The 17,918-nt window shown below is 45.0% G+C and overlaps 1 protein-coding gene across 2 annotated transcripts in view; it reads right to left on the bottom strand.

Moving 5' to 3' along the window:
• Positions 1-863: 863 nt before the first annotated feature.
• COLQ (collagen like tail subunit of asymmetric acetylcholinesterase) overlaps positions 864-17,918 on the bottom strand; it is a 320,011-nt gene continuing 302,956 nt past the window's right edge. For both annotated transcript variants that reach the window (XM_069648914.1, XM_069648915.1), the window contains exons 14-17: positions 13,004-13,123; positions 12,148-12,271; positions 6,935-7,037; positions 864-4,035 (exon numbers count right to left, since the gene is read on the bottom strand). In XM_069648914.1, the coding sequence (XP_069505015.1) occupies positions 3,966-4,035; positions 6,935-7,037; positions 12,148-12,271; positions 13,004-13,123 (417 nt within the window). In that variant the 3' untranslated portion in view covers positions 864-3,965. The remainder of the gene's footprint in view (positions 4,036-6,934; positions 7,038-12,147; positions 12,272-13,003; positions 13,124-17,918) is intronic.

The raw sequence follows: 17,918 nt of genomic DNA, 5'->3' as shown, positions 1-17,918 counted from the left end.
AGCTCTACCCCTCCTCTGTGCCACTCTGTATCCTACCCCACTGCTGTATATCTGTTCTGTTGCTACTCGAAGCTAAGTCTGCACTCAATAAATACCATAATAATAATAATAATAACAACATTCTCTCTTTCCCTCGTGTCATCCCCTCGTTCACCTGTCCGGGGCCAGCTCTTGTCATCTTGACACTCCCAGAGTATCCTCCATGGAAATTAGGAAGAGGAGGCTTTTAAAACATTATCTGGCAAAGAAGCCTCTACACTTCAAGGGTACGCTTGAGCACATCCTGAATCCATCACATGACCTGAGTAATTCTAGTCCCACGCAGCAGTCTACTGTCAAAAGCCTTCACAGAACATGCTCAGTTTCACGAGCAGGTTACCTGCCCTTTTTCCTAATCACCTTTCAGTTTTATACATAGGGTTACACATGCACACGCACCCTTACTACTACAATCCCACTCCCTCCCACTAAACCCCCTTGCACCTTTCAGACTGTGTGTCTGTTCATCTCTATCCTACTGCTGCTTCACCTTTCCTCCCACCTGGTTCCCTCTTCCTTTCTGCCACAAACCCTGGTCCGGTTTAACCCGATCGAGGGCACACTACTCCACTTTCCAGACAAGCCTCCGCACTGTAAGATCACTGTGCAGTATAAACACTGATTAACAGAGGATACCTGCACATCAACAGAGGACCTGAGATATCTAACTGGTAAGCATTTTGGTAACACCCGCCTTTAAATATAGGAATAGCAAGCAAAGGGGTGGAGAGTGTTGGGGGCATGCGACACTGATGCGTGCAGATACCAGGAAGTGGTGGATGGAGAACCCTCTTCCAGCTTGACAGGCAGGACAGCTGCAGACATTCAAAGTTAATATCCTTTATTTAGTATTCATCTGTGAGTTCCAGTATCAAGGGCATGCACACTGAATGCAGATCCCTACATCCGCTTGGATTCACATGTATAAGTATGCATATGTGTGTATATATATGTATATATATATGTATTTATATAGAGATATTTGTTATAACATTATCACATCCTCCTTTACATTCCGTTGTTGGAGCAAGTACTGGTTGATCCATGGCAATACATGAGAGTCATGCCTCTGAGATATTTCTTTGTCATCATTTTTAATAGGCCGACGGCGGGCACGCGTTCCAGTACCCTGGCATTCTTTTCATCGCAGCAGAAAATGCACCATCGCAGAATGTACGGTGAGCAAACTCATCACTACCTAAAAGGTTGATACAGTTTGCAGATCCTTCACTGTTTTTTTTAAAGAAATGGAAACACCTGTCCAACATACATGAAGCGGGATGCAGTCTGCAAGGCAATGGGCATGTCCTTCCCACCCCCACCTGGGACACGCATGGATTCGAACATGGGGTATGGGTGGTGGTATGGAATCATGGGAATACATTATCGAAGGCAGAGTGTTCTTGCGGGAGGTGAGAAGTAGTTGCAGTAGTTGAGAGGTATTCTGTGGTAACTTGGTGTTACTGTACAGATAGGTTTCAATACTTTAGATCTACGTCATAGTAGCTTGGAGATAAGTAGCAGTAGCTTAGACCTGTGTTTCAGTAGTTGCAGGTAAGTTGCAGTATCTTGGATGTAAGTTTCAGTAGCTGACAGGTAAGTTGCAGAAGTTTAGATGCATGTTTCAGTATCTTACAGGTAACTTGCAGAACTTTGGATGCATGTTTCATTAGCTTACAGGTAATTTGCACGCACTTAAAAGTAGTTGCAAAACTTACACAGTATTTTGCAACAGTTGAAATCCATGTTGCAGTTTTATATAAATATGTTGCAATAGAGGTATCTTGCAGTAGCTTAGATGTAAGTTTCAATAGATAAGAGGTATGCTGTAGTGGAGAGAAGAGAGGAACTCCAAAGATACGTTCCAGGAGTTGACACAAAATGGAAGAAATCAGGTAAGTAGGTCGGACTGGGATGAAGAGAAAAATCCGAGTGACACTAGAAGGTGGCCTGAAAGAAATGGCTAATAGAATTTGAAGAGACAAACCGGGCAGAGTCTAGTTGGGACAGGTGAAGCGAGAGGAGATGATGGAGGGATGTTCGATGGTGCGTTGAGGGGAAGTTCAATGGATGCGTCATTTCAGAAGGTAGAGGTGACGCGTGTTGAGGGGATGTTAAGAGAGTAGTAGAGATGAGTCGAGGCGGGTAAAATCAAGACGGGAGTCCATAAGAGAGAGGTGTGGAACGCTTTGAGATTTTAGGGAACCAAGGGAGACGGTGGTAAGGAGAAAGTGAATAGAAAGGTTACAAGGAAATGGAAAGGAAGACACTTGTCTGGTATTGGTGAACAAGGTGGGCAAGAAGATGAGTGGGAATAGACTACAATTAGTGAAGAACATCTGGTCGGGCGGGAATAGGGTTAAGGGCCACAGTGGCAGATAAGTGGGTCCAAAGATAACATTGTGTACAGAAAAGGAGGCATTCATTGCTATAGGCAATCTGAGAGAAGCAAGGTTAAGAGTGGGCTAGGAGACCCAAAGCAGGAGAGAAGGAGAGGGAATGAAGGTGCGAAGTGGTGGAGCAGGAGTGGCACTGGCAACTTGAAGCGGTAGAGAAACAAGTGTGAGTGCAAGCAGCAGCTGTCCGCAGAAGTAGTGGAAAAAGAGTCAAATTGAAGAATAAGGTGTCAGTGAAGGAGTGGGATTGAACATTTGAAACATCAGATTGAAGAACAGGGTGGCGTCAATAGGGGATACTTGAGCACAGAACCTTTAGAGAAAAATGAGGGTGACGATTGGCAGAAGGAGAGTAGAATGAACTCAGGGAGAGCTAGAGTAGAGTAATTCAACATTATCTATAATCAGAGGGATTGATAATGAATGATTAAACATTGGGTGTGGTAGAGAAGGAGCGGGAGTGGAGGCTAAACAAGTTCGAGCACAAGGGGAGGTTTCAGAGTGCAGGTTTCCGTGAGCTTCAGGGATTGGATTTGAAGATGAGTTTATGATCCCAAGCAGAGAGAGCAAGACCTCCATCTTCTGTCTGTAAAATAGGGTAAGATCCAGCAAAATGGCTGCCGTGTAGCCTCAAGTCCGGTTTCCTGCCAGGCCTAGAATGCTTTGACTGTCCTCATGCCGCGTCTTTTGGACCAGGGCAGGGAGTGTGCAAGCTGGAGATGAGTCATGTCCACCTTCCCTCACCACCAGCACCAGTTTGGATTCTGCCTCACGCATCCCCCCTCATGTCTCATGGTTTAGCACTCTACATGGCCACAACAGACCAAATCATGGCGATTGTCCAGACGGTGAGCCAGACAGTTGAGTCCTTTTTCCTGATTCGTTAGCCGATGTGCAGCACGAGCCGCAGAGATGATGTCCATTGGTTCAACGTTTTGCATGTCAGTCCAGCCGTATTTCATGCACAATACAATAATGTAACATTCCAGTTTCACATTGTGTTAGAAAAACAAAAAACAATGGCATCTCCTCATTCCTAAACACCATGCCCCCTGACCCAGGAAGCGCTTGGTGTTTGTATGGGAAAAGTCAAAACAGCGTGAAGGTACCTGAAGTTTCACGCTTTGAGTCTAACAGTGTTCAGTCGAGGTATGGTTGTCTGGTTAGCATATTTATCCTGTTCCTTGAGAACCCGTTTCCCAGCGGTTTCATCTAGTTACTTGTCTTTTCAACATAAAAAAACATAAGCCGAGGTTTCCTGGCAAACACGGATTAGCGTGTTCCGTTAAGACGGGATCGCAATGGTCCTTATTGTCCATCGAGCCAGATACGCTCAGGGCGGACCTCAAGGTAGCCATCAGCAGCAGAGAGAAGTGTGCAGTCAGGAGTGTCGTTGTTCCCCACACACGCACAATGCGTGGGTTTATTTTTTGGCAAATCGCTCGTTCTTTTCGCTTTTCTTCATGGTAGCACCCGGTGTCCTGGTTGCAAGGTGTGGGGGGAATGCCCATGTTCCTTCACGACATACGTTCATGTGAAGTACCGACACTGCGTAGAGTCAATGTAGCAGTAGGAAGTGCAGCGCAAGTGCCCGTAAGACCTGAGGATGAAGAGACCATGGTTTAGAATGTGATTATGCGTAGCTATATTTTCGAAAAAATAGTTTCTAAATACAAACATTTCGAATACAAAGTTTTGAGAAAAAAAAATTCAAATACTTTTTTTTCATGTTACAGGTTTTATTTTAGTTTTGTATGGAAAAAAAGTGTGTTTTAAAAAGAAAATGGGGGTTTGGGGATAACCCCCCCATTAAAAACATGCATTCTAAACGTTTTCTTTCAATGCTTTTGTGTCGAAACATTTATATTTAGAAACTTTGCCTGTCGAAAAAATCACTATAAACCTAATTAAGCAGCCTCAGCAGGTATGAGCTTAGATCCATATTTGAGGGATCCATTATGTCACTAGACAACAACTCTTTCTCTCCGACACTGGACATGCTTCACAGTTATTCAATATCTTCTAAAAAAAGACCTCTTCCACAATCACTGTATCAAACTCCTTCTTACAGCCCTGTCCACCTTTGATGCGTTCTCTTATCTCGCCACAATAGGCCGGTCCTAGTCATTACCATTGAGACACTAGACTAACTTCACAGTCCTTCCAATAAATCATTGGTTCAGCCACAGCACTTTGTCATAGAGGTATTCATTCAGCCTTACTGCCACGCCATCTGACGTGCTTTGCATCCCCACCACCAAACCATTGGCTATCCCCACACTGCCCTACTATTAAGATCTCAATAGAGTCCAAGAGCTCTTCCAGTGATCTAGCCAGAGATTCCTACAGCCCTGCTAATGAGCTATCAAGACACCTCTAAAGCCCAACAACGGAGCCATCAAGCCTATTCCACACCCTTACCAGTTAGAAATGAGTCTGAGCCATTGAGCTAGCAGAGAATTCTATAGGCCCTACTGCTGAGATATCCATGAACTCATACAGCAAAGCCACTGAGTTAACCAGACATTCCTAACTCTCTATTGCTGAGCCATCAAGCTGGTTCCATCTCAAGACGCCATCAATTTAGTCTTACTGCCCTACCATTTAATTTTCCAGACAATCTCACAGCCCTACTTCTATTTACCTACACATCACTTTGCCTTTGCACAATATCCCTTGCAATAATTTTCATGGACGGGGCACATATAGGCATTGATTGAAGTAGTACCAGGGAGAGTAACCCTGGTTTTATTAATCGGTAGCTTTCTAGAAAGTATCCCCAAAGAAGTATTTCTAAAACCGTTTCTACATTGCTTTCCTAATTAGCCCTATCAAATACGTTTTCCTCATTTGCTGAGGTAGAGAAGATTTCAATGTCTTATGTTCTTAAATGACCAGGAATGAGTGAGCGATTTTCTTTATATCCCGAAGTATGGACATTCCAGGGTGTCCTTATAACTCTTTATGGCGTTCACTTCATGAGAACTGGGAGTAGGGTATGTCCTCAGGAAAGGCTGTGCAGCTTGCCCATATAAGCACTGCCTCAGTTGGATCAGAGAGTGGTCTCTGGTACTAGAATTGGTATCACCTTGAGCATTTTTCTATCAGCCCTCTAAATAACCAATTTACAAAATCAGATTGAGTTACAATTCTGTATCCACTTTACTTCTCCCTGGAAGTTGGGAGTTTAGTATTCACTTCTGTCCCTTATTAAGCCCTACCCATTAAGATTTCTTATATGTTAAATGGTTCCTTGCACCTGCAACAGTTAGAGTTCATTGCAAGTAGAACGAATGTATTTTTCCATTGATATCCATGATGATTTCTGGTGGGGGCAAGAGAGGGCTTATTTGCGGGTGTTTTTCCATGTTCTCTATCCCTCATGATTGCCTTGCTGCAGCCATGATAGTTCAATAAAGATTGCTTTAAAAAGCACAATGACTAGTAATCAGGAACTAAAGTCTACAATGTTGTTGGGCCTATTCTCTTGCCCAATTGGACATATCCTACAGTGCCGCAACAAGGGTATCTGGCAGGAAAATGCTGTCCGTACTGCTTGACACCCCACAGTCAGGTAATAGTGAAAATAGTCAGTGCGCACACTGTTTCCTGGCCAATGGGGTTACTGCTATGAAACCCTTAATCATCAAAGCAACATGAACTCAAGGGCAGATCCCATGCTCATCATAGCACAATGTACCTGTGACAAGAATAGACCAAGTAGCTTTGTAAATGCTGGTTTCCATCTTAAAATGACATTGATTTATTAAAAGAAGGGATAAACCTGGTTTCAACAAGTCTCTTCGTTACTGACAACAGAGTTTGCAAGCATTCCCTAATCAGCCCTATCAAATGCCCTTTTCACATTCACTGAGGTAGATCGGATTTCAACAGCTGATATTTCAATAGGTTCCATGATGTGAAATAGATATGCATTGCTGCAAACTCTTCAATACCTTCCAATAAGTGAAAATACGCAGTTCTGTAGAAAAGGAGTGTTGCACTCTTCCTGCCAGCCATCCACAAGTCACTTCCTATTTCTTTCAGTGAATTGGACTAGAAACATGGCTATTGCTTATTCTCCAACACACACACAACCCTTTGGGTCCTCCCTAATACATTATTTGCTGTTTTGAATGGCCGCAAAGGGAAAAAATTGAATTACCTGCAAAAATCAAGATTTAAACTCTGTAATATACTATCTTCTGTGAAGTACTTTAACAAGGATAAGCTTCCATCATTATTTGCACCTCATTCCACATTTTGCCTAATTCAGCACTATACTTGAGTCTATTTATATTGTGCTAATTCATTTTGATGTCTGAAGATAAAGTTTATATGTGGTTTCGAAAATAGAGCACATTTGCCAGTATGTGAAAAAATGACAATTGAAAACTTTAAGATCATGACCAAAGTTTGGCAGAATGCCTTTTCCTTTCCATACAAGTTCATGTCGGCTGCCTCCCACACCCTACAAAGACTACACCAATTATCCATACCCTGGAAGATACGTTCCACACGTCTGGAATCCAAAATCCTTCCCATCGCATTCTTCTGCACCTTCTTGCCGATAGCCGTCCCCACAGTAAGCACGTTTGCACTCTGAAAAATAGGAGAATACAGAGTATGCAAGATTTCTTCAAGATAGGATATGGTAGGAATAGGCCTTGCATCTATGCAGTTATTGTGTGAAATTCTGTGGGAGGTGGATGGAAAAAGGTGTCAAGCTTAGGATCAAGGCATCTGCAGTAGGATTTGCAGAACATTCCTCTTTTCTCAAAAGTGTGAATCAAAAGCTCAGAACAGTGCCAGAGTATACAGATATGCAACTTTAAATACAGCTTAGTTAGCCAAAGACAGCTCTATCTCAAAGATGTCTTATGGGGAAGGAGGAGTATCTGCATTGCCTGGGACCTCTCGATGTCAAGCATTTTGCATTCTTCAGAGGAAATGAAGCTCAAGGGGTGGCAAATGGCAAACTATTTCAATTGTAAAAAGTAGAAGAAAAAAATGTACTGTAGGCTACAGTGTAGGAAGTTAGAAATACATGGACATTAAAACAATATCTGTTTTTGTACTTGAAATGCATCTGCATTGCCAGAGATGCATGTTCTCACCATCTCTGCTGTACCTGCGAATAAAGGTTTTATCCCAAGGGTTTGCTCAACATTCCTTTTCTCAACTCTTGGCGAGATAAAGTCTTCGAACGTTTAAGAAAAGAAATAAAGGAGAGTAGCATGTTCCACCTTGACATGGGTCAGTAACTAATTTGTATGAATCATTTCATTTTGGATTGTAGAATGGGAAAGCACTGTACCGATCCTCTGCATTCCAAAACTCCATGTTTGTCCCAGGAGGACAGCTCAGGGGCAACATGCTCGCCTTCGAAGCAAGATGACACGGAGCAACATGGGTTTGATCCCCGGTTCCGCGCTTAGAAACCTCTAGGTATTAAGCGCGTTATAAATAACCTATCATATCATAGCCATTGTGGGTGCTATTACGATAGTCTAGCCCCCCGCTTAAATTGTGGCGGCGAGCAGAATTTATGTTTGTCTTTCATGTGTCACTTCTTGGGGATGAATCCTGGCAACAATGAGCTTATTTTCCCTTTCTCCGGAAGCACAGTGGTGCCACGCCTAGTTTTCAGTTTCATTTTGGTATCGGCAGGGACTGTGGTGTGGCATTCGTCCCAGTTGGGGTCCCAGTAGAACCTAATTACATCAGGTAACCTGTGAGTGTGTGGGCTGACTGACAGGTCTATTGATCTATCAGAGTAAAGTGTGTCTGAGAGATGATTCTGCTAAGAGGGTCTTAAATGCCAATATTCTAGGGGCTCCCACTCCATTAGTTACAGGACGAGGATCCCCCTTCCATGCATCTGCTGGTAATACAATGCAATATTTGTATGGCTCACAGACACATCAGGGAGTATTCCTCCACCAGACAGGGCACTGACTCACTGCGACCTTTGGACACTGGTGGTCAACTGAGAGAATAGGACTACTCTAGCACTGGAGCAGAAGGGAATGTATATTTCGGAAGACCCCATAGTGCTTGAAGCTGGCCTGTATGGTGTTTTATGGTGGTCTAGGTAGGGCTTTTGGTACCTGCCTTGGCACCTTTCTGGAGCTTTTAATTGTGCCATAATTGTGCACCCTCCAGGTGTATCCTACGGATACACTCAGAGTGGAGGTGATCTGTGTCTCTAAGAACGCGAGACTCAATGTAAACCATCAACATGTCATACCATGGGTTGCTTCTGAATTGCAGAGTAGCTGGATTTAGTCACATGGGACTGTCCCATATGTGTTGTCTGTGTTTGTGCATGACTTTCTTGGTGGGGAAGTTCAGGTGATTCTGGGAGCATACTCTATTGCTTGAGAGTGATGTGCTTCACAGCATTAAGTGTGGGCGAGTCTCTCGCCTGAGGCTTGCCTGTAGTGGGTGCAAATGGCTGCCGAGAACAAGGGACAGTGGAGTCTAAACTGGAGGGACATTTTTAAAAAGGCGGAGTTTGGTATTGGCTCTGATGCTCAGTTTGGGTTCTAGCATTTTATGCTGCCTTGCCGGTGTAAAGATATAAATCCAGCGTCCCAAATGGGGCACAAGTACAGGCTATGAAAACTATTTAGCAAGGCCTCACGCCTGTGTATTGATGCACGGGTCACCTAGGTTTGGGAATTCACGGTGTAATTAGAATATATATATATAGTTGTGCCTCACGTCAGGGAGTTGTTTAGGTGGGGTCTGTGCAGAAAAACTCACATGTTTTGGGGGGTAGTTTTTATAGAGAACTTGGGTTAGCACACTTGTATTGTTAAGTAAACGGGTAGGTAGGCCGGGAATCATACCAAAAAGTTGCCCTCACAATGAGGACGGCCGAAAATGCCGTTTTTTTTTTACCCCCCCCCTTACACAATATATATATGTTGGGGGGGTATAGAATATAATATTAATATGGCAGAGGCTGGGGAGGTCTCCCCCGCATATATATGTGTGGTGTAAAGGGGTTTAAGAAAAAAAGTCTGCATTTTCGACTGTCGCAATAATCACATAGATCCGGTAGGAGGGGCTTGGTTTTATTATGTAGGTTGACCTGTATTAAGTATAGTTGTTAGTTGCTGCAGGGAGCATGAGGGCGGCCATACTGGAGAAAGTATTTAATGGAATTGTATTTCTATTGCTGGTCAGAAAAGCTCATGGAAACTGTTGCAAGGGAGTATTTTCTCTTGGGCACGAAGTTGCTCTACAGACAGCAGGTGCTTTCTGTTGTGTTGTGCCTGTCTGATGATGTGCAGCTAGTGGTGTCACGTGGAATGCTGATGATTGAGTGGTGGAGTGCTGAGGTGTGAGAGTTCTAGGTGAAGGCAGTTACATCTTGGCCTGCCTGGGTGATGGGGGCCGGTGTTTGTCATAGCTGATGTCCTTGTAACTATCCAGTATGTCTTATGTGAGGAACTGTAACTAAAGAAGCTGTAATAAACCTGCATGAAGTAATCCTAATCAGTCTGGAGTCAGCGTCTTTACACTTTCCTAGATGATAAACTAATGAATACACAGTGATCGTGAAGGACACGATATGATGCACGAGGGTTCATATCGCAGAACTGCCAAAATATAGAACTAGGGTTGGAGCAACAGTGCCCCCATTGACACAGGGCATTTGGATCAGAACTAAAAGTCTGTGGTAGAACTAATGAATAGATGCAATTAATTTCTAGCAGCAGGGCGGCACACACGTTTTTCCATGCAGCCGTTCATTATGAGATGATAACTAGAAGGTTGGGTCCAGAGTTGGCAACATGTATCGACACGGGAGGTGGGAAGCGAGCAGGTATAGGGGGTGAGGGGCTGAGGGATCCAATCAGGCCAAGGGGATTGTAGTGTTTTGGGGAAAGCAGAGCGAACAGGTGCGGGGCGCGAGGGGCTGAGGAATCCAATCAGGGCAAGGGGATTGCAGTGTTCTAGGGAAAGCGGAGTGAGCAGGTCCCGGGGCCGAGGGGTCGAGGGATCCAATCAGGGCAAGGGGATTGCAGTGTTCTGGGGAAAGTGGAGCGAGCAGGTGCAGGGTGCGAGGAGCTGAGGGATCCAATCAGGGCGAGGGGATTGCAATGTCCTGGGAAAAATGTGGAGCAGGCAAGTGCAGGGGGATAGGGGCTGAGGGATACCATCAGGGTGAGGGGATTGCAGTGTTCTGGGGAAAGCAGAGCGAGCAGGTGAAGGGGGCGAGGGGCTGAGGGATACCATCAGGGTGAGGGGATTGCAGGGTTCTGGGGAAAGCAGAGCGAGCAGGTGAAGGGGGCGAGGGGCTGAGGGTTCCAATCAAGGTGAAGGGTTTGCAGTGTTCTGGGGAAAGCAGAGCGAGCAGGTGCAGGGGGCGAGGGGCTGAGGGATCCAATCAGGGCAAAGGGATTGCAGTGTTCAGGGGAAAGCAGAGCGAGCAGGTGCAGGGGGCGAGGGGCTGAGGGATTCAATCAGGGCGAGGGGATTGCAGTGTTCAGGGGAAAGCAACCAAGTGTTGCCCTCACTGATTTCCACTCATGAGGTCATTGGTCCTTCTTGGTGGGATGCTATGGTCCGAAGCTGTCTTCAACATTTCTGCCCAACCAGCACCTAGCATTTTATCAACTTGAGCTATGAACGATGCCAACCAAACAGTGTATCATGTTCTGCATTGACTATCGCATTAGGTAATGTTTAAGGGTCAGTGGGCCTCATTACATGGTAGGCGGTAAGGGTTAACGGTCACTGGTAAGGGTACTGGTGACCGTTAACCCTTACCGCCTTATTACGAGGTCCCTTTGCGGGTTGGTACTTTAACGCCTGCTTTTAGCAGGCGTTAAAAAACGAACCCGCAAAGGGATCTTGGTGCTAATTACGGTACCGCAATTTGCGGTACCGTAATTAGCGCCTTCCCCATTCCGTCCTATGGGGCAAAAATGGGAATGGGGAAGGGCCTTGGTGAATGGGGAATTACCGCCCCCGCTCACCTTGGAGTAGGGCGGTAATTCTGCCATCCACCAAGGCGGACACGGTAAAATACTGGCAGCAACCATGGCGCTAATAGCGCCATGGTTACCGCCTACCGTGTAATGAGGCCCAGTATCTTTATTTGCCACGAGAAAGGAAACCAACAATTAAATTTGTCAACGTATGGCATTCTTTTGGTGCCTGATTTTGAGCGACCAATCAACATGTTAGAATTATGCTAATTGTTGCGATTTTCAACTTTAAAAGGCATAGACCAGAGGAACAATGTTAAGAAATGGTGTCCAGTACAGTTCCACAGAGCTGTCTGTTTTTGAGTGCAAGGGCTGGGCAGATCCAGACATTATTGGAAATGTCAGGCCTCTTCAATTAAAAGGTACTTTGCTGTAAAACCAAACTCTGATTACCCCAGCAAGACAGTATTGAGTTTATTCTATTTTCAGTAATGTGTCATATCTAGTGATGGCCATTATTAAAAAAACAAATGCGACCCATTAAAACTGATACTGACTGGTGCCTTGTTCTTGGCACATGTGTAGTGCCCACAAATTCAATGAAATCTAAGCTGTGCTCCTAGACTGCATAAAAGAAGAGGACCTGATCTTCGATTTCTCATCCATGGATGGCACCGCAAACCACCAGGAATGGACAATGAGGGCGTAGACCCCCTGTGGTTTAACAACTGTGCAGATAAGCGAGGTATCGCTGGTGCAAAACTCACTAATGCAGCTGTCAGTCACAATCCGGTTCCCGTCGTCACACTCCTCACCACTCTGGACAAAGCCATCGCCGCAGCTGCTGCCGCTGTCTTCCACCGGGAAGTCCACGGCCAACCAGGAGGTGGGCTGTACACAAGACAAAAGATAACGGCTTCATAATGCGGCATGGGCATGAAAAAAGGAAGCAGAAAGCTGGAGACCATGCAAGTTGGGTCAAGTGAAAGCAGCGAATGTGCATTTTGGACCAGTGGCCTGGTGACCTGTGATGAGGTCTTTGGTTCCATGCTAGGAAAGGTCCTCTAGAGTTTCTGACCAGGCCCATCGAGCACCGCAACCCAGACCCTCTTCAGTATCCAGATGTATTCTTGCTTACACAAACGTAAGCTGGCCAAGAGGGATATAGTGAGAATGCCCACCAGGACGCGGCTTCTGTAAGGGAGCATGTTCTAGGGCAAAGCCAACGACGTGTCGTACACCCGTCTAAAATGTCCCATATTGTACCCAACGCTACCTGTCTTCCAAAGCACCTGTCTTTCAGGAAATTGCTGGGCACAAGGGTTTCAGGCCTTGATCAATTGTGTAGGTTGGGCACAAGGGTCTACTGCAGTGGTATTCAAACTTCTTTTATTCTGAGTACACCTTCAGTAAAAATATTTTTGTTGGCACCCCCTTGAGTATAAATCATGCTGACAGCTGCCCTAGATGCCTTAGCTGCTCACATTTTGTAATACATAGGTGGGCCATCCCAACAGTTTGCAGACCACTGGTCTACTGCATAGTTTCCTAAAACACATGAGGACCTTGGCAAGAGAGACTCAGTGGCAAATGCTGCGGCAGGAGGCTCCGTCTTCTCCTCACCTGGACTGGCAGCCACCCGATGGTGTCCTTGAAGTACAAGGCCCGCTGATCCTTCCGGAAGGCAAAGGCGTTCTCTACGTTCAGGCGTTCCAGCTCCTCCTGACTGGTCACCACGAAGATCTGTTGGGGTGGGGAAAAAGCATGATGCATTGTGGGATTGGCAGGTGTGAGAAGAATTCCCCTCAATCCTCAACTGCCCGAGGCACTAATTCTGGAACACTTTCTTCTCTACCTGCCAAAGCCAGATGTCTGACCCCCCCCCTGTGTGTTCCACCTCATTTTCCTTCCATAAGAAATACACATGGCCCTTCTCTTTATATCCCTTCACAAATTCTTATACCCCTTTGTACCTCCATGTTGTACACCTTCACACCTCTTCATTGCTCTACATGTCTGCATCTGTAACTATGTCACAAGTTCAAGTGCCCAGTTACCTCAGGGTTAGGTGCGCATTGCAAATAATAAACTAAACTAATCACACTCAGAGAGACCGATTCAAAGACCTGCAAACACATACACATTCACTGACAATAAACACAGTCGCATAGAACAATTCAAAGACCTATGAAACCAAAATTTCACTGATAAAAAACACTTACACAGAGACCAATTCAAAGACACAAACATATAACCACACCCATACACACATTCACTCTTAATAAACACACTATTGGAGACCAATTCATCGACTTACAAACAGAGATACACTCATGAATTAGTCTAACCTGTGATGCCCTATTACCCCCAAACTAAATCTTCCAGCTTAAACTGGCTCCATTATGTCCATGACAAGTTGTGAATAAGCAGAAGAGCAAAGGGTTGGCAAGATTAGAATCATGAATATCTTGGTTCTGTGTGTGACTGGTGTAAGGATGAAAACACTTGTGTATGAGCGCGATAGAAATAACATATCAATTCAAGTCAAAAGGAGGAGGCTGACACACGGGTGACATGATTGTTGGCACAGCAATTTTATTTGGTTCAAAATAAGTTAAAAAATAAAGGGAAAACCAATCCCTCCTTGGTACAACGTTATTACAATGCCAGCATGTTTTTCGAAGGTTTTTTTTGCTGAAAAAACTCATGGAAAAATATGGAGAGGGGGATATAAGGGGTTTGGTGTGTGGGGAATAGGGACTAGATAATAGGTAAGCAGGGGTTTGTTGGTGAATTATTTAATAATTTGATGAGTATTTTCATCTGAAAATATTTGGCAAGAAACTCTGCTAAAACAAATCGGGGGATGTAAGAACTTAGAACCCACTCCCGAACCCCAAAGAGGGCTCTCCCTGCCTCAAATAAGGAACCAAGGAATCTGCCAGAATGTCCAAGTAAATTAAATAAAGAGTCCACCGTCGTGTGTCAAAATGCCTACTTCTATCCCTTGGCTCCCTTCTTCTGGACACTGGATTATACTTCCAATTGGCAGGTGGGAGCTGTGTCTTAGGGAATGACTCCATTATCCAGGCCTCAGTTCCTTTGAAGGATATAACACACAGTTCCAGAGTGTGGGCTGTGAAGTTCTCAGTTCAAGCTCAAAAGTTCCAACTCAAACATCATTCCTTATTACCCATAGTATTCCTCACTACTGGGTTCCTGGAGAATGCCTCCCTTCTGTTACGCTCACCTGGTATCAACAGGGACGCCACGCTGCCAGGTTACTTGCTGGTATACTTCTCAGCTTTGCCCAGATGTGGTCTGCGGGGAAGGTTCTGCCTTGTGGTAGAGTTAGGCATGCTCTCCGTCCTGCCTTCTTTGCAGGGGCGCGTTGTCTTTTGTCGGTGTGTGCGGTCCAGTTACTTCACTGACGCCGGCCCGTTTGATATTGTTCAGGTAGGTCTTATTGCTGTTCTTTAGTTTTGTTGCTATCCTGCATGCCTTTCTTTGTTTAAAATGTCTCTTTTTCTCCCTTATTGTATGCGGAGCTTCAGTGTGGCAAACTGGCTTGGTTGAGCCCCGCTGGTAAATGATGGCGCATTAAGAGCGCAATGATGCGGTAAGTAAGCGCTATGCGCAGCGCTGCAAAGTCTTGCCTTTGCTAACCTGTGTTTTCCTTCCTTGTAGGTCGCAGTGTTCTTCAGCGCGAGTGGAATGTCTGGAGTGGTGCCAGCCGAGAGGCGACCAGCCAGGTAAGCCTTTTGAGCAGTTTGTAATTTGCAAATGTCTCTACTGCTTTCTTTAATGTTGCCTCTATCTTCCTCTTTCAGGTCGTTCTGTCCGGGAGGCGTGCAGATTCGAGGAAGCTGTTCTCAGGAGCTGCGAGTAACTAAAGATGAAGACTGCAGGTAAGATGCTGCTGCTAATGATGTTCCTTTTGTCTCCTGCAGGTTCTGCTTCTCTGAGGTTCGGGGGGAATAGCTGGACACGGTGAGCGTCACGTTGCAAGCTGCAAAGTAACGCGAAGCGTGTTGTCTTGCTCGGGTGTGGTTTAAATAGCCCCAACAAAATAGTCCAGGTAAAGTAGTCCCTAGGCTACCACACCCAAAACACTAGACTGCATAGCTTGGTTCCAAGAACCAAGCTATGTGGATGCCTCCATGTTGGCTGACAGTACAATACAGTAGTTCCCAAGCACATTGTTTTTCATGGTGTATGAGCCTGGCGCCATAGGATTGGCTTTTGAAGAGGATGCCAGGCTCTAGAGGCCCGAGTCCTGACTCCACCTGGCCAATGGGTTTGCCAGAGGGGGTTTTGGGCGAGGGTCGTGTCACCTTCTCCAGGTATCTTGTTCTCAATATGTTTTCCGTGCCAGTGCCATGACTCCCTTCCCCTGGCTTTGATCAGATTGGTTCATTACCTTGGCAAGGATGGTTCTGGTAGTCATGGCTGGCTGGGATTCTGCCCCTTTTTTCTTATTCTTCTATCTTCTTGTTAATACTGTGATGAGGAAGATGCCATGGACCTTCCTCTCGGCTTCCCACTATTCAGGAAGGAGCTCCCAGCTGATCCTTTTGGGATTTCTCTGCTACCTCGGCTTTGCCACCAGCCAGAGTTTGGTGGCTCTCGGCAGCCCCTCTGTACCTGCCACTGCACTGTGGGGTCCCCCAAAGACCTCCCGGCTGCATGTGGTGTAGGCATTTATGGTATTAGAATTAGGTTTTTGGGCAGGGCATTGCATACACTTATGCCGTCATGCTCTTGTCTTGCAGTTTGTTTATATCCTCCTGATGAAGACGTTGACAATTCTACATTCTACGTCGAAACCGGTCAAGTTGAATCTCAAAGGGATGCGATCTTCGTTTTCTCCTAAATCCACCTTTGGGATAGATTGTTTTATCTAACAAGTTCTATTGCTGAATTTAAAAATACAAAAATAATCAGATTGGTTGAGGGGAGAATTTGTATATCCCTCTTCCTATTGTTAATGAATTTTGTTATGTTTTTTAGTATTTGTTGTATGGTTGAATGACACTGACTGTTGAGTATGGTCTGAATTTTGCACTATGAATGTATATTGCAGTTGAGTTTTTTAGCCAATTTTATGTACATCCTTGCTGTCCTGTCATGTTATAAAATAATGAAGTGTGTAACAGCATGTGATTAACTGACTTCTTTGAACTTTTGTATCATGTCAATTAAAATTTGATACACCATTGTGCCAAATAAATTCACCCTCTGGACAATTTTTTCAGGTTTGCATATTACAATAACACGCTGGTCCAGAGCTTAGAGTTTTCCTGCCTCTTTCAGTAACTGCGTCGCATCTAGACAACACTGAATGTTTGGCAGGTTCCACACTTAGTTAGAATTGTGAATGTTAGCATGTACCACACTTAGACAGAATTGTGAACATTGTCCTGCGTCACATCTAGACAACACTGTGAATGTTTGGCAGCTGCCACACTTAGAATTGTGAGTACTACTATTACTCCCACTATACAGGACTCTCAATCTAGCTGTGTTTAGTCTTGTACGCAAACTGCCATGTCAGGTGTGGGCCTTTCTCCCATTATACAGGACTCTCAAATCCAGCTATATCTAGTATTGTAACCAAATTGCATTGTAATGTGTACGCTTTAGCTCTGTTCCTTGTACTCAAATTGCATTGTCAGGTGTAGACCTTTCTCCCACTATACAGGACTCGGAAATCTAGCTGTGTTTAGTCTTGTACTAAAAATGCACTGTTAGGTGTAGGTTTTAGCTGTGTTTAGTCTAGTACCCACATTTCGTTGTTAGGTGTAGTCCCTTCAACCACTATGCAGGACTCTCAAATCTAGCTGTGTTCAGTCTTGTATTCAAATTGCATAGTCGGGTGTAGGCCTTTCTCCTACTATGCAGGACTTGCAAATCTAGCTGTGTTTAGTCTTGTACTAAATGTGTACTGCTAGGTGTAGGTTCTAGCTGTGTCTAGTCTTGTACTCAATTTGCACCCTTAGGTATAGGCATCTCTCCCACTATAGAAGGACTCTCAAATCTAGGAGTAGCCTCCATTAATGCTTAATCTATACAGATACCTGCTACATTATGAAAGCTAGGCCCACTGGTATAGGCCTTCAATTCTAGACCTGGTCCTATATTGCCCCGGCCGAGCAATCTCGCAGCCTACGGTATGTACATCTCACACCACTAGCGTGGACAGAGGCCTCAGGCACGGCCAAGCATCCATGCATGATAGAATACGCCTATGGCTAAGCACATCCGGCCTAGTGCACACTTAGCCATTCAGACTGCAAACACCTGACGTACTTCAACACCTCTGCCACTAGCATACAGCGACCACCAACCAAAAGGAATTTGGTATAGCTGGCCTCACATAGACTCTCTCAACAATATCAATCCATCTCTAATCCTCAACAGCACCCACCCATGAGTCTGAGATCTCGTGGACTGCTTAGTCGAGCCTTCCAGCCACCCAAGTCCTAGAACGGCTAAATGCACACACGCATCCCCTAAGCTATACCCACTAGAATTTTCC

The sequence above is a fragment of the Ambystoma mexicanum genome, chromosome 2q, assembly GCF_040938575.1.
Source record: "Ambystoma mexicanum isolate Mex_15411 chromosome 2q, UKY_AmexF1_1, whole genome shotgun sequence".
Lineage (NCBI taxonomy): Eukaryota > Metazoa > Chordata > Amphibia > Caudata > Ambystomatidae > Ambystoma > Ambystoma mexicanum.
Note: the sequence above shows the minus strand (reverse complement) of the source record. Positions and strands in the feature narration are given on the sequence as shown.